The sequence below is a fragment of the Rana temporaria genome, chromosome 2 (assembly GCF_905171775.1).
Source record: "Rana temporaria chromosome 2, aRanTem1.1, whole genome shotgun sequence".
Lineage (NCBI taxonomy): Eukaryota > Metazoa > Chordata > Amphibia > Anura > Ranidae > Rana > Rana temporaria.
This window is the reverse complement of record NC_053490.1, coordinates 534,763,445-534,780,482: the sequence shown is the minus strand read 5'-3', so window position 1 is coordinate 534,780,482 and position 17,038 is coordinate 534,763,445. Positions and strand designations below refer to the sequence as shown.

The 17,038-nt window shown below is 51.3% G+C and overlaps 1 protein-coding gene across 2 annotated transcripts in view; it reads left to right on the top strand.

Annotated features, from left to right (window-relative positions):
• Positions 1–17,038, top strand: part of KPNA1 (karyopherin subunit alpha 1) — a 113,860-nt gene that overhangs the window by 32,619 nt on the left and 64,203 nt on the right. For both annotated transcript variants that reach the window (XM_040339175.1, XM_040339176.1), the window contains exons 3-4: positions 4,554–4,661; positions 9,754–9,853. In XM_040339175.1, coding sequence (XP_040195109.1) covers positions 4,554–4,661; positions 9,754–9,853 — 208 coding nt within the window. The remainder of the gene's footprint in view (positions 1–4,553; positions 4,662–9,753; positions 9,854–17,038) is intronic.

Genomic DNA, 17,038 nt, shown 5'->3' with positions numbered 1-17,038 from the left:
AGTGCTGAAACGCCAGACCAAGGACAAGTACCCAATGAAAAAAGTCTTGCAGGAAAGAGCAGCCCATAGTACCAGCGCTATTGGAACTGGCCACTAGGTACCTAGGAGGCCCAGCCCCCCACCTACAGCATGACAGAAGAGAAACCAGACCAACCACCCCTGGAAAGCTGCCTCCAGAAACTTGATTGGTAATGAAAGCATGACTGTCAGCTGAAGCCAAACACTATGAAAAACCTGATGACGCAGCTCAGCCATAAAACCAGAAGGCCTGATAGACTAGACCCAAAGGGATGATGACTTGGCCGGCAGAAATGGAAGAAGAGCAGGAGCTGGGGGTGCACTGAGACCCTGCCACTGAGTGCATGAGTTTCAATTACATCCATCCTAAATTTACAACCATACCAGGTTGCGGAGAGCATGCTTGGTCCACCTGACCCTGCATACCAGAGTATGCCTAGTACCTGTACTATGCTGGTAAGCGAGAGTATCTAGGACAACCTGAAAACAACAGAAGCTAACCGACGGTCCCTGAGCCAGATTCAGCTGAGTGCTGAAGTATGGACTGACCCCTAGATGCCGGAGTGCTACCCTGCACTGCAGACCCTCACGTGGTAGAAGGGATGCACGTGAACCAGTCGTAACAGACGTGCAGCAAGCCCAAGCCAAGGAAACACAACCTAGACAAGACAGAAAACAGACATGAAACAACAACGCCCCTCTGTGCCTACCTATGTATGAGAATAGGAGCAGAACATCAAGACCGCAGCGCGTGAATGACCCGATGACAGCCCCCCCCCCCAGTGTGACTGGCGCATGAGCCCGAGTAACCAGCGCAGAGACAGGCAATTAACTGAATACTCAAGGCTAGTGTACCCACGGACTGTGGTGGGTAATCGTATAAGTGTAATGCATGAACGTGCAACGTATGTAAACAGGCGAGAAGATTGTGGTCAACAATCATTAAAAAAACGAAACCTCAGCCTGTAAGAATCTGTAGACGTGACCTGAGATGTGAGCACTAGCTAATCAACCCAGGTGCAACGTGGACAAAGTACAATGAGACGCGGTAACCACAAAGAAGACAACGCCATGACAAACAAACCCCACGACAGAAATCGTGGGGGGCAGCAACGCTAAGACAGAAATCGTGGGGGGCAGCAACGCTAAAACAGAAATCGTGGGGGGCAGCAACGCTAAGACAGAAATCGTGGGGGGCAGCAACGCTAAAACAGAAATCGTGGGGGGCAGCAAAGCTAAAACAGAAATCGTGGGGGGCAGCAACGCTAAGACAGAAATCGTGGGGGGCAGCAACGCTAAGACAGAAATCGTGTGGGGCAGCAACGCTAAGACAGAAATCGTGTGGGGCAGCAACACTAAGACAGAAATCGTGTGGGGCAGCAACGCTGTGATAGAACTAGTGGGGGGCAGCAGAAATGCTGAGACTGAAACGCCATGACAAAAAGTGATGACAGAAAACCTGGGGCAGAAACGGTATGAGAGAAACGCTGAGTCTGAAACGCTGAGGCAACATGTAATGACAGAAACCTGGGGTAGACATGGTATGAGAGAACGCTGAGCCTGAAACGCTGAGGCAACATGTAATGACCGAAACCTAGGGCAGAAATGGTATGAGAGAAACGCTGAGCCTGAAACGCTGAGGCAACATGTACTGAGAGAATCCTGGGGCAGAAATGGCATGAGAGAAACGCTGAGCCTGAAACGCTGAGGCAACATGTACTGACAGAAACCTGGGGCAGAAATGGCATTAGAGAGACGCTGAGCCTGAAACGCTGAGGCAGATAAGCAATGACAAAAATGCTATGATGGAAACCGTGTGGGCCGAAACGCTAAGCCAGAAAAACCTGGGGCAGAAACGCATGATACTGAAAGCTATGGCCAAATGCAATGACGGAAAACCTGGGGCAGAAATTGTATGAGATAAAAGGCAGAAATAAGACAGAAAAACTTGGGGGCAAAAACGATATGACAGAAAAACCTGGGGGCAGAAACGCCATGACAGAAAAACCTGGGGCAGAAATGAGAAAACCAGGGGCAGAAACGCTATAAGATAAACGCAGAGGCAGAAATGCAAAGACAGAATACCTGGCAGACAGACACGCCATGACAACGCTGGGACTGAACCGCTGAGGCAGACTGCGAACGCAAGACAGAAACCTGAGGCAGTGACGCTAAGACAGAATACTGAGACTGAAAATGCAATGACAGAAAACCTGGGGCAGAAACGCTGTGACAGAATGCCTCGACTAAAGATGCAATGACAGAAACCTGGGGCAGAAATGCATGACAAACGCTGAGACTGAAAGACTATGGTGAAAAATGCAATGGCAGAAACGCTGTGACAGAATGCTGCGACTAAAAATGCAAAGACAGAAAACCTGGGGCAGCAACGCTGTGACAGAAACGCTGAGACTGAAAGACTGCGGCAGACATGCAACGCCAGAAATGCTGAGGCAAGCAACGACCGCAACCTGGGGCAGACATTAATGATATGACAGAATGCCAGGACAGAAACCCCTGGAGCATGAATGCTATGACGACACGGACTGAAAAAAAACGCTGAACAGGACGCCATGACAATGGAAGTAATGTAAGGAAATACTGCCAGCGTGACTCGTGGGTGGATGCCCCCCCCCCCCCATACAGCTATCGTGACCACGGGAAAACGGAGGACTACCGCCCCCCCCCCCCCGCATGACCCCTGGAGATGCGGGTGGACAGCCCCCCCCCCCCCTCATGCAGCCTGTGTGCGACCCTCAGCAGCTCCCCCCCAGTATGGCCTGAGAGGTGTGGATGGATGTCAACCCCCCCCCCCCCCATACCCAAACATGCCCAGGAGAAGTGGCTGGAAAGATGGACGCCCCCCCCACACTGTGCAGGGACCGCCCTGTCTTTTCTCCGCTCTCCCCTATGGGGGGATCGGATGAACACGGACCGTCTGTCCGTGTTCATCCGATCCGATCTGCCAGACGGATGGAAAAGTAGGGTTTTCCTCCGTCTGCAGAATTGGAGGATTGCGGAAGCAGGTGAGATCGGGTGTCAGCGAATGTTCATCCGCCGACACCCGCAATCTCATAGGGATCAATGCATGTCCCTTTTTCATCCGTACACGGACATATGGTCCGCCCTTGTGAAAGAGCCCTTAAACGGCGGACAGTCCTCTTTCTGATAGGCGTTCTCCTCAGCAAAATCACCGTGAGATCACTTTTATCAGGGGTGGAAGAGGGGCCACCTCCCACCATGCTGCGGTCGACTACGCCCTTTATCGGTAGCGGCGTGGACGATCGCGTCCTCTCCCCTGACAGGCCTGGAGCTGTGGAAAAGATGTACTCCAGTCTGCGACACAACATTGGATGACGAAAGCAACATCAAACTTCACTTCTGCCCAATAGTCTTAATGGGGAATTTTTTTTTTTTCATTATTTTACATACATTTTATTTTTGTTTTTTTGCATTGCAGTGCAAATGTGAAATCCTGATATTTTTTTTTTTTTGACCCCAGATCTCACATTTAAGAGGACCTGTCATGCTTTTTTCCTATTTCAAGGGATGTTTACATTCCTTGTAATAGGAATAAAAGTGACCGAAATATTTTTTTTTTCTTAAATGACAGTGTAAAAAAAAAAAAAATGATGATAAAAAAAAAAAAATGTTTAAAGTTCCCCCTCCGTTCCTCCCTCCCGCCCTCCAACCACTTTGCATGTTATTTTATATATACTGTGATTCTGTACTTGTCAAATATGCTGCAGAAATCCCCTTCCACTGAGTCTGGCTGCAGCCATTTTACCTGTGGGCAGCTGAAGCTGCTGCCTGTTCACTTCCTGGATTTACACCTCCAGCTCTGCAGCTCTTATTGGCCCTCCCTTGCTGGCAACATCTAATGAGAGCGATAAAGAGATCTGTGCATGATGTCATAAGCCTAGGCTAATGACCACACAAGAAACAGGAAGTGGGCTGTATAAGGGATTTACAGGCAGAAAAAAAAATGTTTTACTTTTCCAACATTAAAACAACAACAAGAGCAGAAGATTTAATAGATGGAAAAAAAAAGACTGAAGGTTCACTTTAATACCATAAATAATAACCTATTAGATTTTTCACTCCAGGAGTATATAATGAGTTTGGAAATTGTAGAGAAATGCTTAAATAACGCATTACAATGTAATTAAACCCATTCGGTTTTAGTCGAGTAAAATATCCTGGAGTCTTAGTAGACTAAAACACTCGCAGAAGACTAAAATTAGACTAAAACTAAATTAAAATTTGCTGCCAAAATGAACCCTGTACAGAACAGGCGTGTGCCTAGGCACAGGAAGGACGCTGCTAATGTGTAGGAAGAATTCAAGATGAATCTTTCAGTGTACTTCTTGGGCATGAAGGTTTCTTCCTATAAGATATCAAATCTTCACTTTAAATCTTTCATAATTGGAAAATAAATGTGTACATCCTTCTTCTCTTTTTACAGTTTTGTTCTATGACTGCAGTCAGTGTTTCTGTGTCGTCACCAGACTCTGATCTTCTGTTTTCTCTTCCAGCTGTTCAAGCGAAGGAATGTGGCAAATGCAGAAGAGACCCCTGAAGAAGAAGGGATGGCTGACGGAAACTTACACGAATCCCAGATCAATAACATGGAGATGGCTTCGGTAAGCACAATGTGTCTCCTTCAGGGTGGATTTGATTTAAATCATAATTTTTAAAGAGCAACTGTCATCTCTATCCCGCTGTTGGCTCCTCCTCTGTCCCGCTGTTGGCTCCTCCTCTGTCCCGCTGTTGGCTCCTCCTCTGTCCCGCTGTTGGCTCCTCCTCTGTCCCGCTGTTGGCTCCTCCTCTGTCCCGCTGTTGCCTCCTCCTCCTCTGTCCCGCTGTTGCCTCCTCCTCCTCTGTCCCGCTGTTGCCTCCTCCTCCTCTGTCCCGCTGTTGCCTCCTCCTCCTCTGTCCCGCTGTTGCCGCCTCCTCCTCTGTCCCGCTGTTGCCGCCTCCTCCTCTGTCCCGCTGTTGCCGCCTCCTCCTCTGTCCCGCTGTTGCCTCCTCCTCCTCTGTCCCGCTGTTGCCTCCTCCTCCTCTGTCCCGCTGTTGCCTCCTCCTCCTCTGTCCCGCTGTTGCCTCCTCCTCCTCTGTCCCGCTGTTGCCTCCTCCTCCTCTGTCCCGCTGTTGCCTCCTCCTCCTCTGTCCCGCTGTTGCCTCCTCCTCCTCTGTCCCGCTGTTGCCTCCTCCTCCTCTGTCCCGCTGTTGCCTCCTCCTCCTCTGTCCCGCTGTTGCCTCCTCCTCCTCTGTCCCGCTGTTGCCTCCTCCTCCTCTGTCCCGCTGTTGCCTCCTCCTCCTCTGTCCCGCTGTTGCCTCCTCCTCCTCTGTCCCGCTGTTGCCTCCTCCTCCTCTGTCCCGCTGTTGCCTCCTCCTCCTCTGTCCCGCCGTTGCCTCCTCCTCCTCTGTCCCGCCGTTGCCTCCTCCTCCTCTGTCCCGCCGTTGCCACCTCCTCCTCTGTCCCGCCGTTGCCTCCTCCTCCTCCTCCTCCTCCTCTGTCCCGCCGTTGCCTCCTCCTCCTCTGTCCCGCCGTTGCCTCCTCCTCCTCTGTCCCGCCGTTGCCTCCTCCTCCTCTGTCCCGCCGTTGCCTCCTCCTCCTCTGTCCCGCCGTTGCCTCCTCCTCCTCTGTCCCGCCGTTGCCTCCTCCTCCTCCTGTCCCGCCGTTGCCTCCTCCTCCTCCTGTCCCGCCGTTGCCTCCTCCTCTGTCCCGCCGTTGCCTCCTCCTCCTCCTGTCCCGCCGTCGCCTCCTCCTCCTGTCCCGCCGTCGCCTCCTCCTCCTCCTGTCCCGCCGTTGCCTCCTCCTCCTCCTCCTCCTCTGTCCCGCCGTTGCCGCCTCCTCCTCCTCCTCCTCCTCCTCCTCCTCTGTCCCGCCGTTGCCGCCTCCTCCTCCTCCTCCTCCTCCTCCTCTGTCCCGCCGTTGCCGCCTCCTCCTCCTCCTCCTCCTCCTCCTCCTCCTCTGTCCCGCCGTTGCCGCCTCCTCCTCCTCCTCTGTCCCGCCGTTGCCGCCTCCTCCTCCTCCTCTGTTCCGCCGTTGCCGCCTCCTCCTCCTCCTCCTCCTCTGTCCCGCCGTTGCCGCCTCCTCCTCCTCTGTCCCGCCGTTGCCGCCTCCTCCTCCTCCTCCTCTGTCCCGCCGTTGCCGCCTCCTCCTCCTCTGTCCCGCCGTTGCCGCCTCCTCCTCCTCTGTCCCGCCGTTGCCGCCTCCTCCTCCTCTGTCCCGCCGTTGCCGCCTCCTCCTCCTCCTCCTCTGTCCCGCCGTTGCCGCCTCCTCCTCCTCTGTCCCGCCGTTGCCGCCTCCTCCTCCTCCTCCTCTGTCCCGCCGTTGCCGCCTCCTCCTCCTCCTCCTCTGTCCCGCCGTTGCCTCCTCCTCCTCCTCCTCTGTCCCGCCGTTGCCGCCTCCTCCTCCTCCTCCTCTGTCCCGCCGTTGCCTCCTCCTCCTCCTCCTCCTCTGTCCCGCCGTTGCCTCCTCCTCCTCTGTCCCGCCGTTGCCTCCTCCTCCTCCTCCTCTGTCCCGCCGTTGCCTCCTCCTCCTCCTCCTCCTCTGTCCCGCCGTTGCCTCCTCCTCCTCCTCCTCCTCCAATGTCCCGCCGTTGCCTCCTCCTCCTCCTCCTCCAATGTCCCGCCGTTGCCTCCTCCTCCTCCTCCTCCAATGTCCCGCCGTTGCCTCCTCCTCCTCCTCCTCCTCCAATGTCCCGCCGTTGCCTCCTCCTCCTCCTCCTCCTCCAATGTCCCGCCGTTGCCTCCTCCTCCTCCTCCAATGTCCCGCCGTTGCCTCCTCCTCCTCCTCCTCCTCCAATGTCCCGCCGTTGCCTCCTCCTCCTCCTCCAATGTCCCGCCGTTGCCTCCTCCTCCTCCTCCTCCTCCAATGTCCCGCCGTTGCCTCCTCCTCCTCCTCCTCCAATGTCCCGCCGTTGCCTCCTCCTCCTCCTCCTCCAATGTCCCGCCGTTGCCTCCTCCTCCTCCTCTGTCCCGCCGTTGCCTCCTCCTCCTCCTCTGTCCCGCCGTTGCCTCCTCCTCCTCCTCTGTCCCGCCGTTGCCTCCTCCTCCTCCTCCTCTGTCCCGCCGTTGCCTCCTCAATCCTCTGTCCCGCCGCATGCTCACCAACACTCCCATTTACTTTAATGGGACGGCTGGTGATGCGGCAGTGACACATCAAGGTGAGGGAAGTGGCGACAGCAGGTGATTTGGACGCCCGCTAACAGGCGCTGCCATGATGGATCTGAAATGACAGGTGCTCTTTAAATGTAAGGACTCAATCTTGCTGGTAGTTAGAATCTTAAATATGTGTGCAAACAAAACAAAGGTTTCCTAGTTAGAATAACAATTTTGAATAATAAGCTGTCAGGTTAGTAAAACGGCGATATCGGAACCGATTCAATCATACAGTTTGTAGTGTACATAGATTTTCAAAACAATGGGATAAAGGATTATTGCTGAACTTTGTTTTATCTCATGGTTACTATGATTTTCTGTGACTGCATCAATGCAGTGCATGATATCTCAGCTTGGATTAATTGAATAAGTTTACTAAAAATTAAAATATTTTGAATATACAGCCTCATGCTACAGAACCAAGCTCCTTTTAATGCTGAATAAACTAAATTGTTATTGTATCTTAAATAGAAAAATATCTTTAGATAGATTTTTTTTTTACTCTAAAAGCATTTTAATTTTACATTTTTACATTATTTACATGTATGACAGAAATGTCAGAATTGGCCCAGAAGGCAAATGGTTAAATGTTGAGTTAAGCTTTAACGCCCCAGATATTACATGAATTTGTGACTGGGCTGCAGACTTCTGGGACCTGTAAAGTGTCTCAGGAGGGGTGGGGGGGCATTTAAACTTCCAACTCAGTTCGCTGCGATTGGAGCCGGAAGTGGGAACAGATACCTGTCAAAATTAGTTGCCAAATGTGGAGGCAAACACAAAGAGCTTCCCCTATTGTGTGGAGCTCCGCCTTTAATGCTTAGATCGTCTGACCTTATGTCAGGGTTTGACAAATTTGCTTGGAATCTAGGAGCCAGCTAAAAAAGTTGGGAGCCAAAAAACGTGCCCCGTCCCGCCAAGCTCGTGCGCAGAAGCGAACACATACGTGAGTAGCGCCCGCATATGTAAATGGTATTCAAACCACACGTGAGGTATCACCGCGATCGTTAGAGCGAGAGCAATAATTGTAACTCAAAACCTGCAAACAGTAGATTTTTTTTTTTAAACGTCGCCTATGGAGATTTTTAAAGGGTAAAGGTTTGTTGCCATTCCACGGGCGGACGCCATTTTTAAGTGTGACATATTGAGTATCAATTTACTCGGCGTAACATTATCTTTCACAATATAAAAATAAATTGGGATAACTTTACTGTTGTCTTATTTTTTAATTAAAAAAAGTGTATTTTTTTCCCCAAAAAAGTGTGCTTGTAAGAAAAGTATTGCAACGACCAACATTTTATTCTCTAGGGCAGGGGGTCTCCATACTTTTAAAGCAAAGGGCCAGTTTACGGTCTTTCCGACTTAAGGGGGGCCAGATTCTGACCAGTTGGGGTAGAAAATGCCCCAGGGCCGAGCATCAGTGAGAATAAACATGGCCCCAGTGTTGGTGGGCAGTAGGAGGAGGAATAATGCTCTACCATTGCTATCAGTCTAAGAAATAGTGCCCCATTGTTGGTGCCATTGGGAGCAATACTGCCCCAAGGGCCAGATGAAGGCTAGCAAAGGGCCACATCCGGCCCTTGGGCCGCAGTTTGGAGACCCCTGCTCTAGGGTGTTAGAATAAAAAATATATATAATGTTTGGGGGTTCTAAATAGAGGGAAGGAGATGTAATGTAATGTAACCTGTAATGCCAATGCCCACCACAAGATGGCCACTCCTAGATTCCTTCTGCAGGCCTCCGCTTCCTTCTGTGGCCTCAATTACCGGCTGGCCCGCGCCGGCCGGTAATTAAGGCTGTATCTTTGCGGCCTTCTGCAGCCCTAAGCTTCCCCAGGTCACAATTTCTTGTCGCAATTGCGACCTGGCGCCCGGATTTTGTCGAGGCCTGCCTTACGTAATTGCAAACTACAACCAAAAAAGATTTAGTAAGAAAGCTAGCGTACATATTCACCAGCACACCATGGATCAACCATTTTACGTTCAAAAGGAAAAGTGCAACGTTTGCGCAGGACCCCTTCTTCAGGCATGTGATAACCTACTCCAAATACCCAAAGCCAGATACAAGTCCAAAGGAGATCGAAGATTTGCAGTCCAAGGACCTCGCCTGTGGAATGCGCTACCAACTACCATGCGTCTGGAGTCGGACCACTTGGCCTTCAGGAGAAAGATTAAAACCCATCTCTTCTGAGGTCAAGGGGTTCCTTACCCATGGAATTGGAAACAGCGCCCATAGGCGATTCAGTTCGCATGTGTTGCGCTTTACAAGTTTTTCACTCACTCATATCATCACATGCCTGACGAAGGGGTCCTGCGCGCCCCCGAAACGTAGCACTTTCCCTGTGATGTGATCTTTTTCATTAAAAAGTTTTGGATGTAAATTGTCGATCCATGGTGTGCTGGCGAGCATGTACGCTTGCTTGATGTTTCCAGAACCCAACTAGTAATCGCTGCAGCACCCACCATTATATGAGCCGTTTCTTACCAGGAATCTGTGCGATAGGAATATTGTTCAGTTTAGTAAGAAAGTTGACTATTGTTTTCTGTTACGTGGTGTCTTTCTCTGCAGAGCGGGGTCATCTCCGCCGACATGATCGAAATGATCTTCTCCAATGTCCCAGAACACCAGCTATCCGCAACGCAGAAGTTCCGAAAACTTCTATCGAAAGGTAAGTGTGTGCACACCTGTGTGTATATAACAAAGAGTGTATCTCTCCCATGCAAGGCAAGGGTGTGACGCTACATGTGGGTGTGGCGCTACATGTGGGTGTGGCGCTACATGTGGGTGTGGCGCTACATGTGGGTGTGACGCTACATGTGGCTGTGGCGCTACATGTGGGCGTGTCTGTCATAAAGAAGAGAAATCACATTCAGGATTCAGAGATTGGCAATAGGAGCCAAGTGCCCCCTCCATGATGACACTTCTCGTATAATATAGTGAGGGGGAGGAAAAGTTTTTGACCCCCTGCTGATTTTGTAGGTTTGCCCCACTGACAAACAATCAGTCTATCATTTTATTGGTCGGTTTATAATAACAGTGAGAGACAGAATAACAACAAGAATATCCAGAAAAACGCATTTCAAAAAAAGTTATCAATTGATTTGCATTTCAAGTATTTGACCCCCTTCACAAAACATGACTTGGTCCTCGGTGGTGGTAAAACCCTTGTTGACAATCACAGAGGTCAGACGTTTCTTGGATTTGGCCTCCAGGTTCCCACACATCTCAGGAGGGATTTTGCCCTCCAAGTCACTACGGTTTCGAGACTGACATTTGGCAACTCAAACCTTCAGCTCCCTCCACATATTTTCTATGGGATTAAGGTCTGGAGACTGGCTAGGCCACTCCAGGACCTTTTAATGTGCTACTCCTTTGTTGTCTTGGCCATGTGTTTTGGGTCATTGTCATGCCGCAATACCCATCCATGACCCATTTTCATTGCCGTGGCTGAGGGAAGGAGGTTCTCGCCCAAAATTTGATGGTACATGGCCCCATGGTGTTCTCCATGCGTGACGGTGAGGGGGGATGGTGTTCTCCATGCGTGACATTGGGGGGAATGGTGTTCTCCATGCGTGACGGTGGGGGGGGATGGTGTTCTCCATGCGTGACGGTGGAGGGGATGGTGTTCTCCATGCGTGACGGTGGGGGGGCATGGTGTTCTCCATGCGTGACGGTGGGGGGGGATGGTGTTCTCCATGCGTGACGGTGGGGGGGGGGTGGTGTTCTCCATGCGTGACGGTGGGGGGGGGTGGTGTTCTCCATGCGTGACGGTGGGGGGGGGGGTGGTGTTCTCCATGCGTGACGGTGGGGGGGGGGGTGGTGTTCTCCATGCGTGACGGTGGGGGGGTGGTGTTCTCCATGCGTGAGGGTGGGGGAGGGTGTTCTCCATGCGTGAGGGTGGGGGAGGGTGTTCTCCATGCGTGACGGTGGGGGAGGGTGTTCTCCATGCGTGACGGTGGGGGAGGGTGTTCTCCATGCGTGACGGTGGGGGAGGGTGTTCTCCATGCGTGACGGTGGGGGGGGTGGTCTCCATGCGTGACGGTGGGGGATGGTGTTCTCCATGCCTGACTGTGGGGGATGGTGTTCTCCATGCCTGACGGTGGGGGGGATGGTGTTCTCTATGCGTGACGGTGGGGAGGATGGTGTTCTCTATGCGTGACGGTGGAGGGGGTGGTGTTCTCTATGCGTGACGGTAGGGGGGGTGGTGTTCTCTATGCGTGACGGTGGAGGGGGTGGTGTTCTCTATGCGTGACGGTGGGGGGGGTGGTGTTCTCTATGCGTGACGGTGGGGGGGTGGTGTTCTCTATAGCGTGACGGTGGGGGGGATGGTGTTCTCTATAGCGTGACGGTGGGGGGGATGGTGTTCTCTATAGCGTGACGGTGGGGGGGATGGTGTTCTCTATGCGTGACGGTGGGGGGGATGGTGTTCTCTATGCGTGACGGTGGGGGGGATGGTGTTCTCTATGCGTGACGGTGGGGGGGATGGTGTTCTCTATGCGTGACGGTGGGGGGGATGGTGTTCTCTATGCGTGACGGTGGGGGGGATGGTGTTCTCTATGCGTGACGGTGGGGGGGATGGTGTTCTCCATGCGTGACGGTGGGGGGGATGGTGTTCTCTATGCGTGACGGTGGGGGGGATGGTGTTCTCTATGCGTGACGGTGGGGGGGGATGGTGTTCTCCATGCGTGACGGTGGGGGGGATGGTGTTCTCCATGCGTGACGGTGGGGGGGATGGTGTTCTCCATGCGTGACGGTGAGGGGGGATGGTGTTCTCCATGCGTGACATTGGGGGGAATGGTGTTCTCCATGCGTGACGGTGGGGGGGGATGGTGTTCTCCATGCGTGACGGTGGAGGGGATGGTGTTCTCCATGCGTGACGGTGGGGGGGCATGGTGTTCTCCATGCGTGACGGTGGGGGGGGGATGGTGTTCTCTATGCGTGACGGTGGAGGGGGTGGTGTTCTCTATGCGTGACGGTGGAGGGGGTGGTGTTCTCTATGCGTGACGGTAGGGGGGGTGGTGTTCTCTATGCGTGACGGTGGGGGGGGTGGTGTTCTCTATGCGTGACGGTGGGGGGGGTGGTGTTCTCTATGCGTGACGGTGGGGGGGTGGTGTTCTCTATGCGTGACGGTGGGGGGGATGGTGTTCTCTATAGCGTGACGGTGGGGGGGATGGTGTTCTCTATGCGTGACGGTGGGGGGGATGGTGTTCTCTATGCGTGACGGTGGGGGGGGTGGTGTTCTCTATGCGTGACGGTGGGGGGGATGGTGTTCTCTATGCGTGACGGTGGGGGGGATGGTGTTCTCTATGCGTGACGTTGGGGGGGATGGTGTTCTCTCTGCGTGACGGTGGGGGGGTGGTGTTCTCTCTGCGTGACGGTGGGGGGGTGGTGTTCTCTCTGCGTGACGTGGGGGGGGTGGTGTTCTCTATGCGTGACGGTGGGGGGGGTGGTGTTCTCTATGCGTGACGGTGGGGGGGGTGGTGTTCTCTATGCGTGACGGTGGGGGGGGGTGGTGTTCTCTATGCGTGACGGTGGGGGGGGTGGTGTTCTCTATGCGTGACGGTGGGGGGGGTGGTGTTCTCTATGCGTGACGGTGGGGGGGATGGTGTTCTCTATGCGTGACGGTGGGGGATGGTGTTCTTGGGGTCATAGTCAGCATTCCTCCTCCTCCAAACACGTTGAGTTGATGCCAAAGATCTCGATTTTGGTCTCCTCTGACCACAAAACTTTCCCCCGGTTCTCCTCTGAATCATTCAGATGTTCATTATCAGACTTCAGATGGGCTGTACATGTGATTTCCTGATCAGGGGGACCTTGCGGGGGCTGCAGGATTTCAGTCCTTCCCGGTGTTCTGTGTTACCGATTGTCTTCTTGGTGACGATGGTCCCAGCTGAGATCAGTGACAAGATCCTCCCGGGTAGTTCTGGGCGGATTCCTCACCGTTCTCCTGATCATTGAACCTCCACGAGGTGAGAACTTCCATGGACCCCCAGACCGAGGAGAGTGACACTTATTTTGTGTTTTGTGAATAAATCCCACCAACAGTTGTCACATCTCACCAAGGTGCTTGGCGATGGTCTTGTAGCCCATTCCAGCCTTGTGTAGGTCTCCAATCTTCTCCCCGACATCCTTGGACAGATCTTTGGTCATGGTGGAGAGATTGGAATCTGATTCATTGCTTCTGTGGACAGGTGACAAGCTGAGATTAGGAGCACTCCCTTTGAGAGAGAGTGCTCCTAATCTCAGCTCGTTGCCTGTATAGAAGACGCCTGGGAGACAGAAATCTTAAAATTTTAAATGCGTTTTTTCTGGATATTTTTGTTGTTCTCTCACTGTTAAACTAAACCGACCAATACAATTATAGACTGATCATTTTTTTGACAGTGGGGCAAACATACAAAATCAGCAGGGGGTCAAATACCCCCCCCCCCCTCACTGTATAAGGCAATAATTCTGCAGCCTTTCAATAATGATTTCTCAGGCTGGCTGATTTATGGAGATCAGGAGAGAAATTGCTTTAAATTTTGCTGCTGAAATTTTCCTGCTTTGTAGAGTATAAATCCATGTTGACCATCGATTATTATGTCTGTGCGGAGGCGTAAAACGTAAACATATGCAGTGCCACATTACCAACATTTTTTAAAAAACAAAATCAATAACATAAAGCGCAATAATGTATCAAATGTTTCCATGAAAAGTCCCAACACATCACAAATCCTCCACCAACACAAGATATCAACTTCCTCTGTGTGTACAGGTCATGATCTCCACCAACACACAGTATTGATCCCTCTGTGTATGGATCATCCAGCCAGCACCACCTTACAAAATGCACACTCACCAAAAGGAGATGCTACAATACACAGAGCAATGACAGCGTGCATCTCAAATCAAGTTCTTCCCACATCGATCCCAGGTCATCTCCCTTCACTAGTGCCCAAAGCCTGGTCTCGGCTGTGTTTAAATAAAGCTCACTCAGGAGCCAACAGATAGCAGAGCCGTCGTTAAGGCCTGATGGCCGAAACGCGTTGGTGTCTTTTTGACTGGTTATATGCAATAATAAAACAATGTTTTAGCTGACTTCCATGGCACCAGCCTTTTTCCACCTTTTTTTTAGATAGCAGCAAGGGTGTAGTATTGGAATGCTGGATATATACAAAGCATTTGGGTAAAACAGCTAAGCAATGCTATTTAAAGCAGAGTTCCGCCCCCCCACAGAAAAATTTGGTCAGCAGCTGCCTGTCCTGGAATCCAACGATGTCGGCACCCAGACAATGTTTCCATCATCTCTCGGGTGCTTCTGCCGCCATAGCCTGTAACTGTTCTGCTCATTGTTCTCCAAAAAAAGCAAAACGCTCATCCTCTACCAAGATGGCCGCCACAGATATCTGAAAGATGAATCTGTGCTGCGGTTCAAATACAGCTGGCTAAGGGTCGATATTTGGGTTGTCCCGATACCACTTTTTTAGGACCAAGTACCGATACTTTTTTTAAAAATGCGTCCTTGTGTCCCTGAATGCAGCCTTGTGTCCCTGAATGCAGCCTTGTGTCCCTGAATGCAGCCTTGTGTCCCTGAATGCGGCCTTGTGTCCCTGAATGCGGCCTTGTGTCCCTGAATGCGGCCTTGTGTCTGCAAATGCGGCCTTGTGTCTGCAAATGCGGCCTTGTGTCTGCAAATGCGGCCTTGTGTCTGCAAATGCGGCCTTGTGTCCCCGAATGCGGCCTTGTGTCCCCGAATGCGGCCTTGTGTCCCCGAATGCGGCCTTGTGTCCCCAAATGCGTCCTCGTGTCCCCAAATGCGTCCTCGTGTCCGCAAATGCAGCTTTGTGTTGGTTTCCAGTGGCCTTTTGATAGACAGATCACCCGTCCAATCCTGGGATGGGTGATCTGTCTATCAAAGTGCCTGGACAAGGGGGAGGGGCTATATATGACGACGTGCGGCGGGGAACACACAGCTATTCAAATGAAAGCTGTTATGTTCCCAGAGCGCTGATCAACTAGACGGCGGCAGCAGCTCTCCTTGCCTCCATTGGTGACATATTTTACATACCCGAGGACTGCTCCGCTCTCCGCCCTCTCTCCGGTGAAAAAAAAAAAGTATTGGGTGAAGCATCGGGAGCATTTGCGCGAATACATGTACTCGCGCAAATGCTCAGTATCGGTACCGATACTAGTATTGGGACAACTCTAGTCGATATACAGAAAGCCCAAAATAACATAAAACATAAATATGTGCAGGAGCAAATAAACAAAATAAGAAAAAAAAGGAAAATCTCCTTGAACGTCTGATTGGACGAAACGCCTCAGGGTGGAGAGTAAAGCCTTCCAGCTTCACAGCCGATTTCCTGCTGCACTTTCTAATTGGCCCGTAGGCGTGGGAAGGATGAGGGGGGTCGAATTTTGCAGCGAAGTACGACCGAATTGGGGACAGGTACCTGTCGAAAACAGGCACCCACTCCGCCCTCACCCCCGAAAGGTGCCACATGTGGCACAGGAGGGGGAAGAAAACGGATAAGCAGAGCTTCCACTTCTGGGTGGAACTCTTCTTTGAATAAGACAAAGACAACTCGCATAGAGAGCTGCTACAGTCGTGCAGCAGCATTACGTCAGCGCAGAGTCTCCGCCCCGAGGCGTTTCATCCAATCAAACGTTCTCAAGGAGATTTTCAATTTTTTTCTTTTTTAGAATTTTGTTTATTTGCTGCTGCATATATTTCATGTTTTTATGTTAGTTTGGGCCATGGGTCTTCAAACTGTGGCCCTCCAGTTGTTCAGGAACTACAATTCCCATCATTCCTAGTCATGTTTGTGAATGTCAGAGTTTTACAATGCCTCATGGGATGTGTAGTTCCGCAACAGCTGGAGGGCCGTAGTTTGAGGATCCCTGGTTTGGGCTTTCTGTATATCGACCCTTAGCAGCTATATTTGAACCGCAGCACAGATTAATCTTTCAGATGTGTGTGGCGGCCATCTTGGTAGAGGCAGCGTTTTGCTTCCTAATTTTGGAGAACATTGAGCAGAACAGTAGTGACCTCATCAAATCTCACTCCAAATCTGGAGGTAGAAATGTGAAAGTATTGCAGAGATGTATTACTATGTTTCGATATAAACTGCAAACTGCTGCACCAAGCAACATTGGGGCTTAGGTGTGTTGACTCGATCTTCTTAACAGGCCTGTCATTGACAAAGAAGGAAGGGAAGTGTTTGCTCCGTCTGTCTAGTGCAGGACAAAGTCCTTGGGGCACACAAGGAGGGGCACACACACATATTCCGGGTGATAAAGATCTGACAACTGCTATCCTTTAGGATTCCCTGTATGCAGGAAGATCCCTGAAGTGTAACTGCTGCATGCATTAGAGCTGAACCCCTGAATTAAAAAAAATAATACCCTTGCATTGGTGCTCCCTGACACTGCAGGAAGGAATAAGCTGTAATACTTGCCTTATTCCTCGGTCTGGCAGGCTTTGGGCGCTCACCTCTTGTCCCAGACACTCAGGCTGTACAGTTGTGCTCAAAAGTTTACATACCCTGGCAGAATTTGTGATTTCTTGGCCATTTTTCAGAGAGTATGAATGATGACACAAAAACTTTTCTTTCACTCATGGTTAGTGTTTGGCTGAAGCCATTTATTATAGGGCTGTTACTGATCAAAATTTTTCTGTTCGATTAATCGTTTTTTTTTTTTAATCGATTAATCGACTAATTTCGATTAATTATAAAGCACATACAGATCCAACTACTTTTAGCTGATCTCCTTGCAGGCTGATTCCCAGTGCAGCTACCAACAACTGGAAAAATGGATAGCAGGATACAAAAAACACACAAAGGCAGCGCTCAATGGGAATAGCATTAAA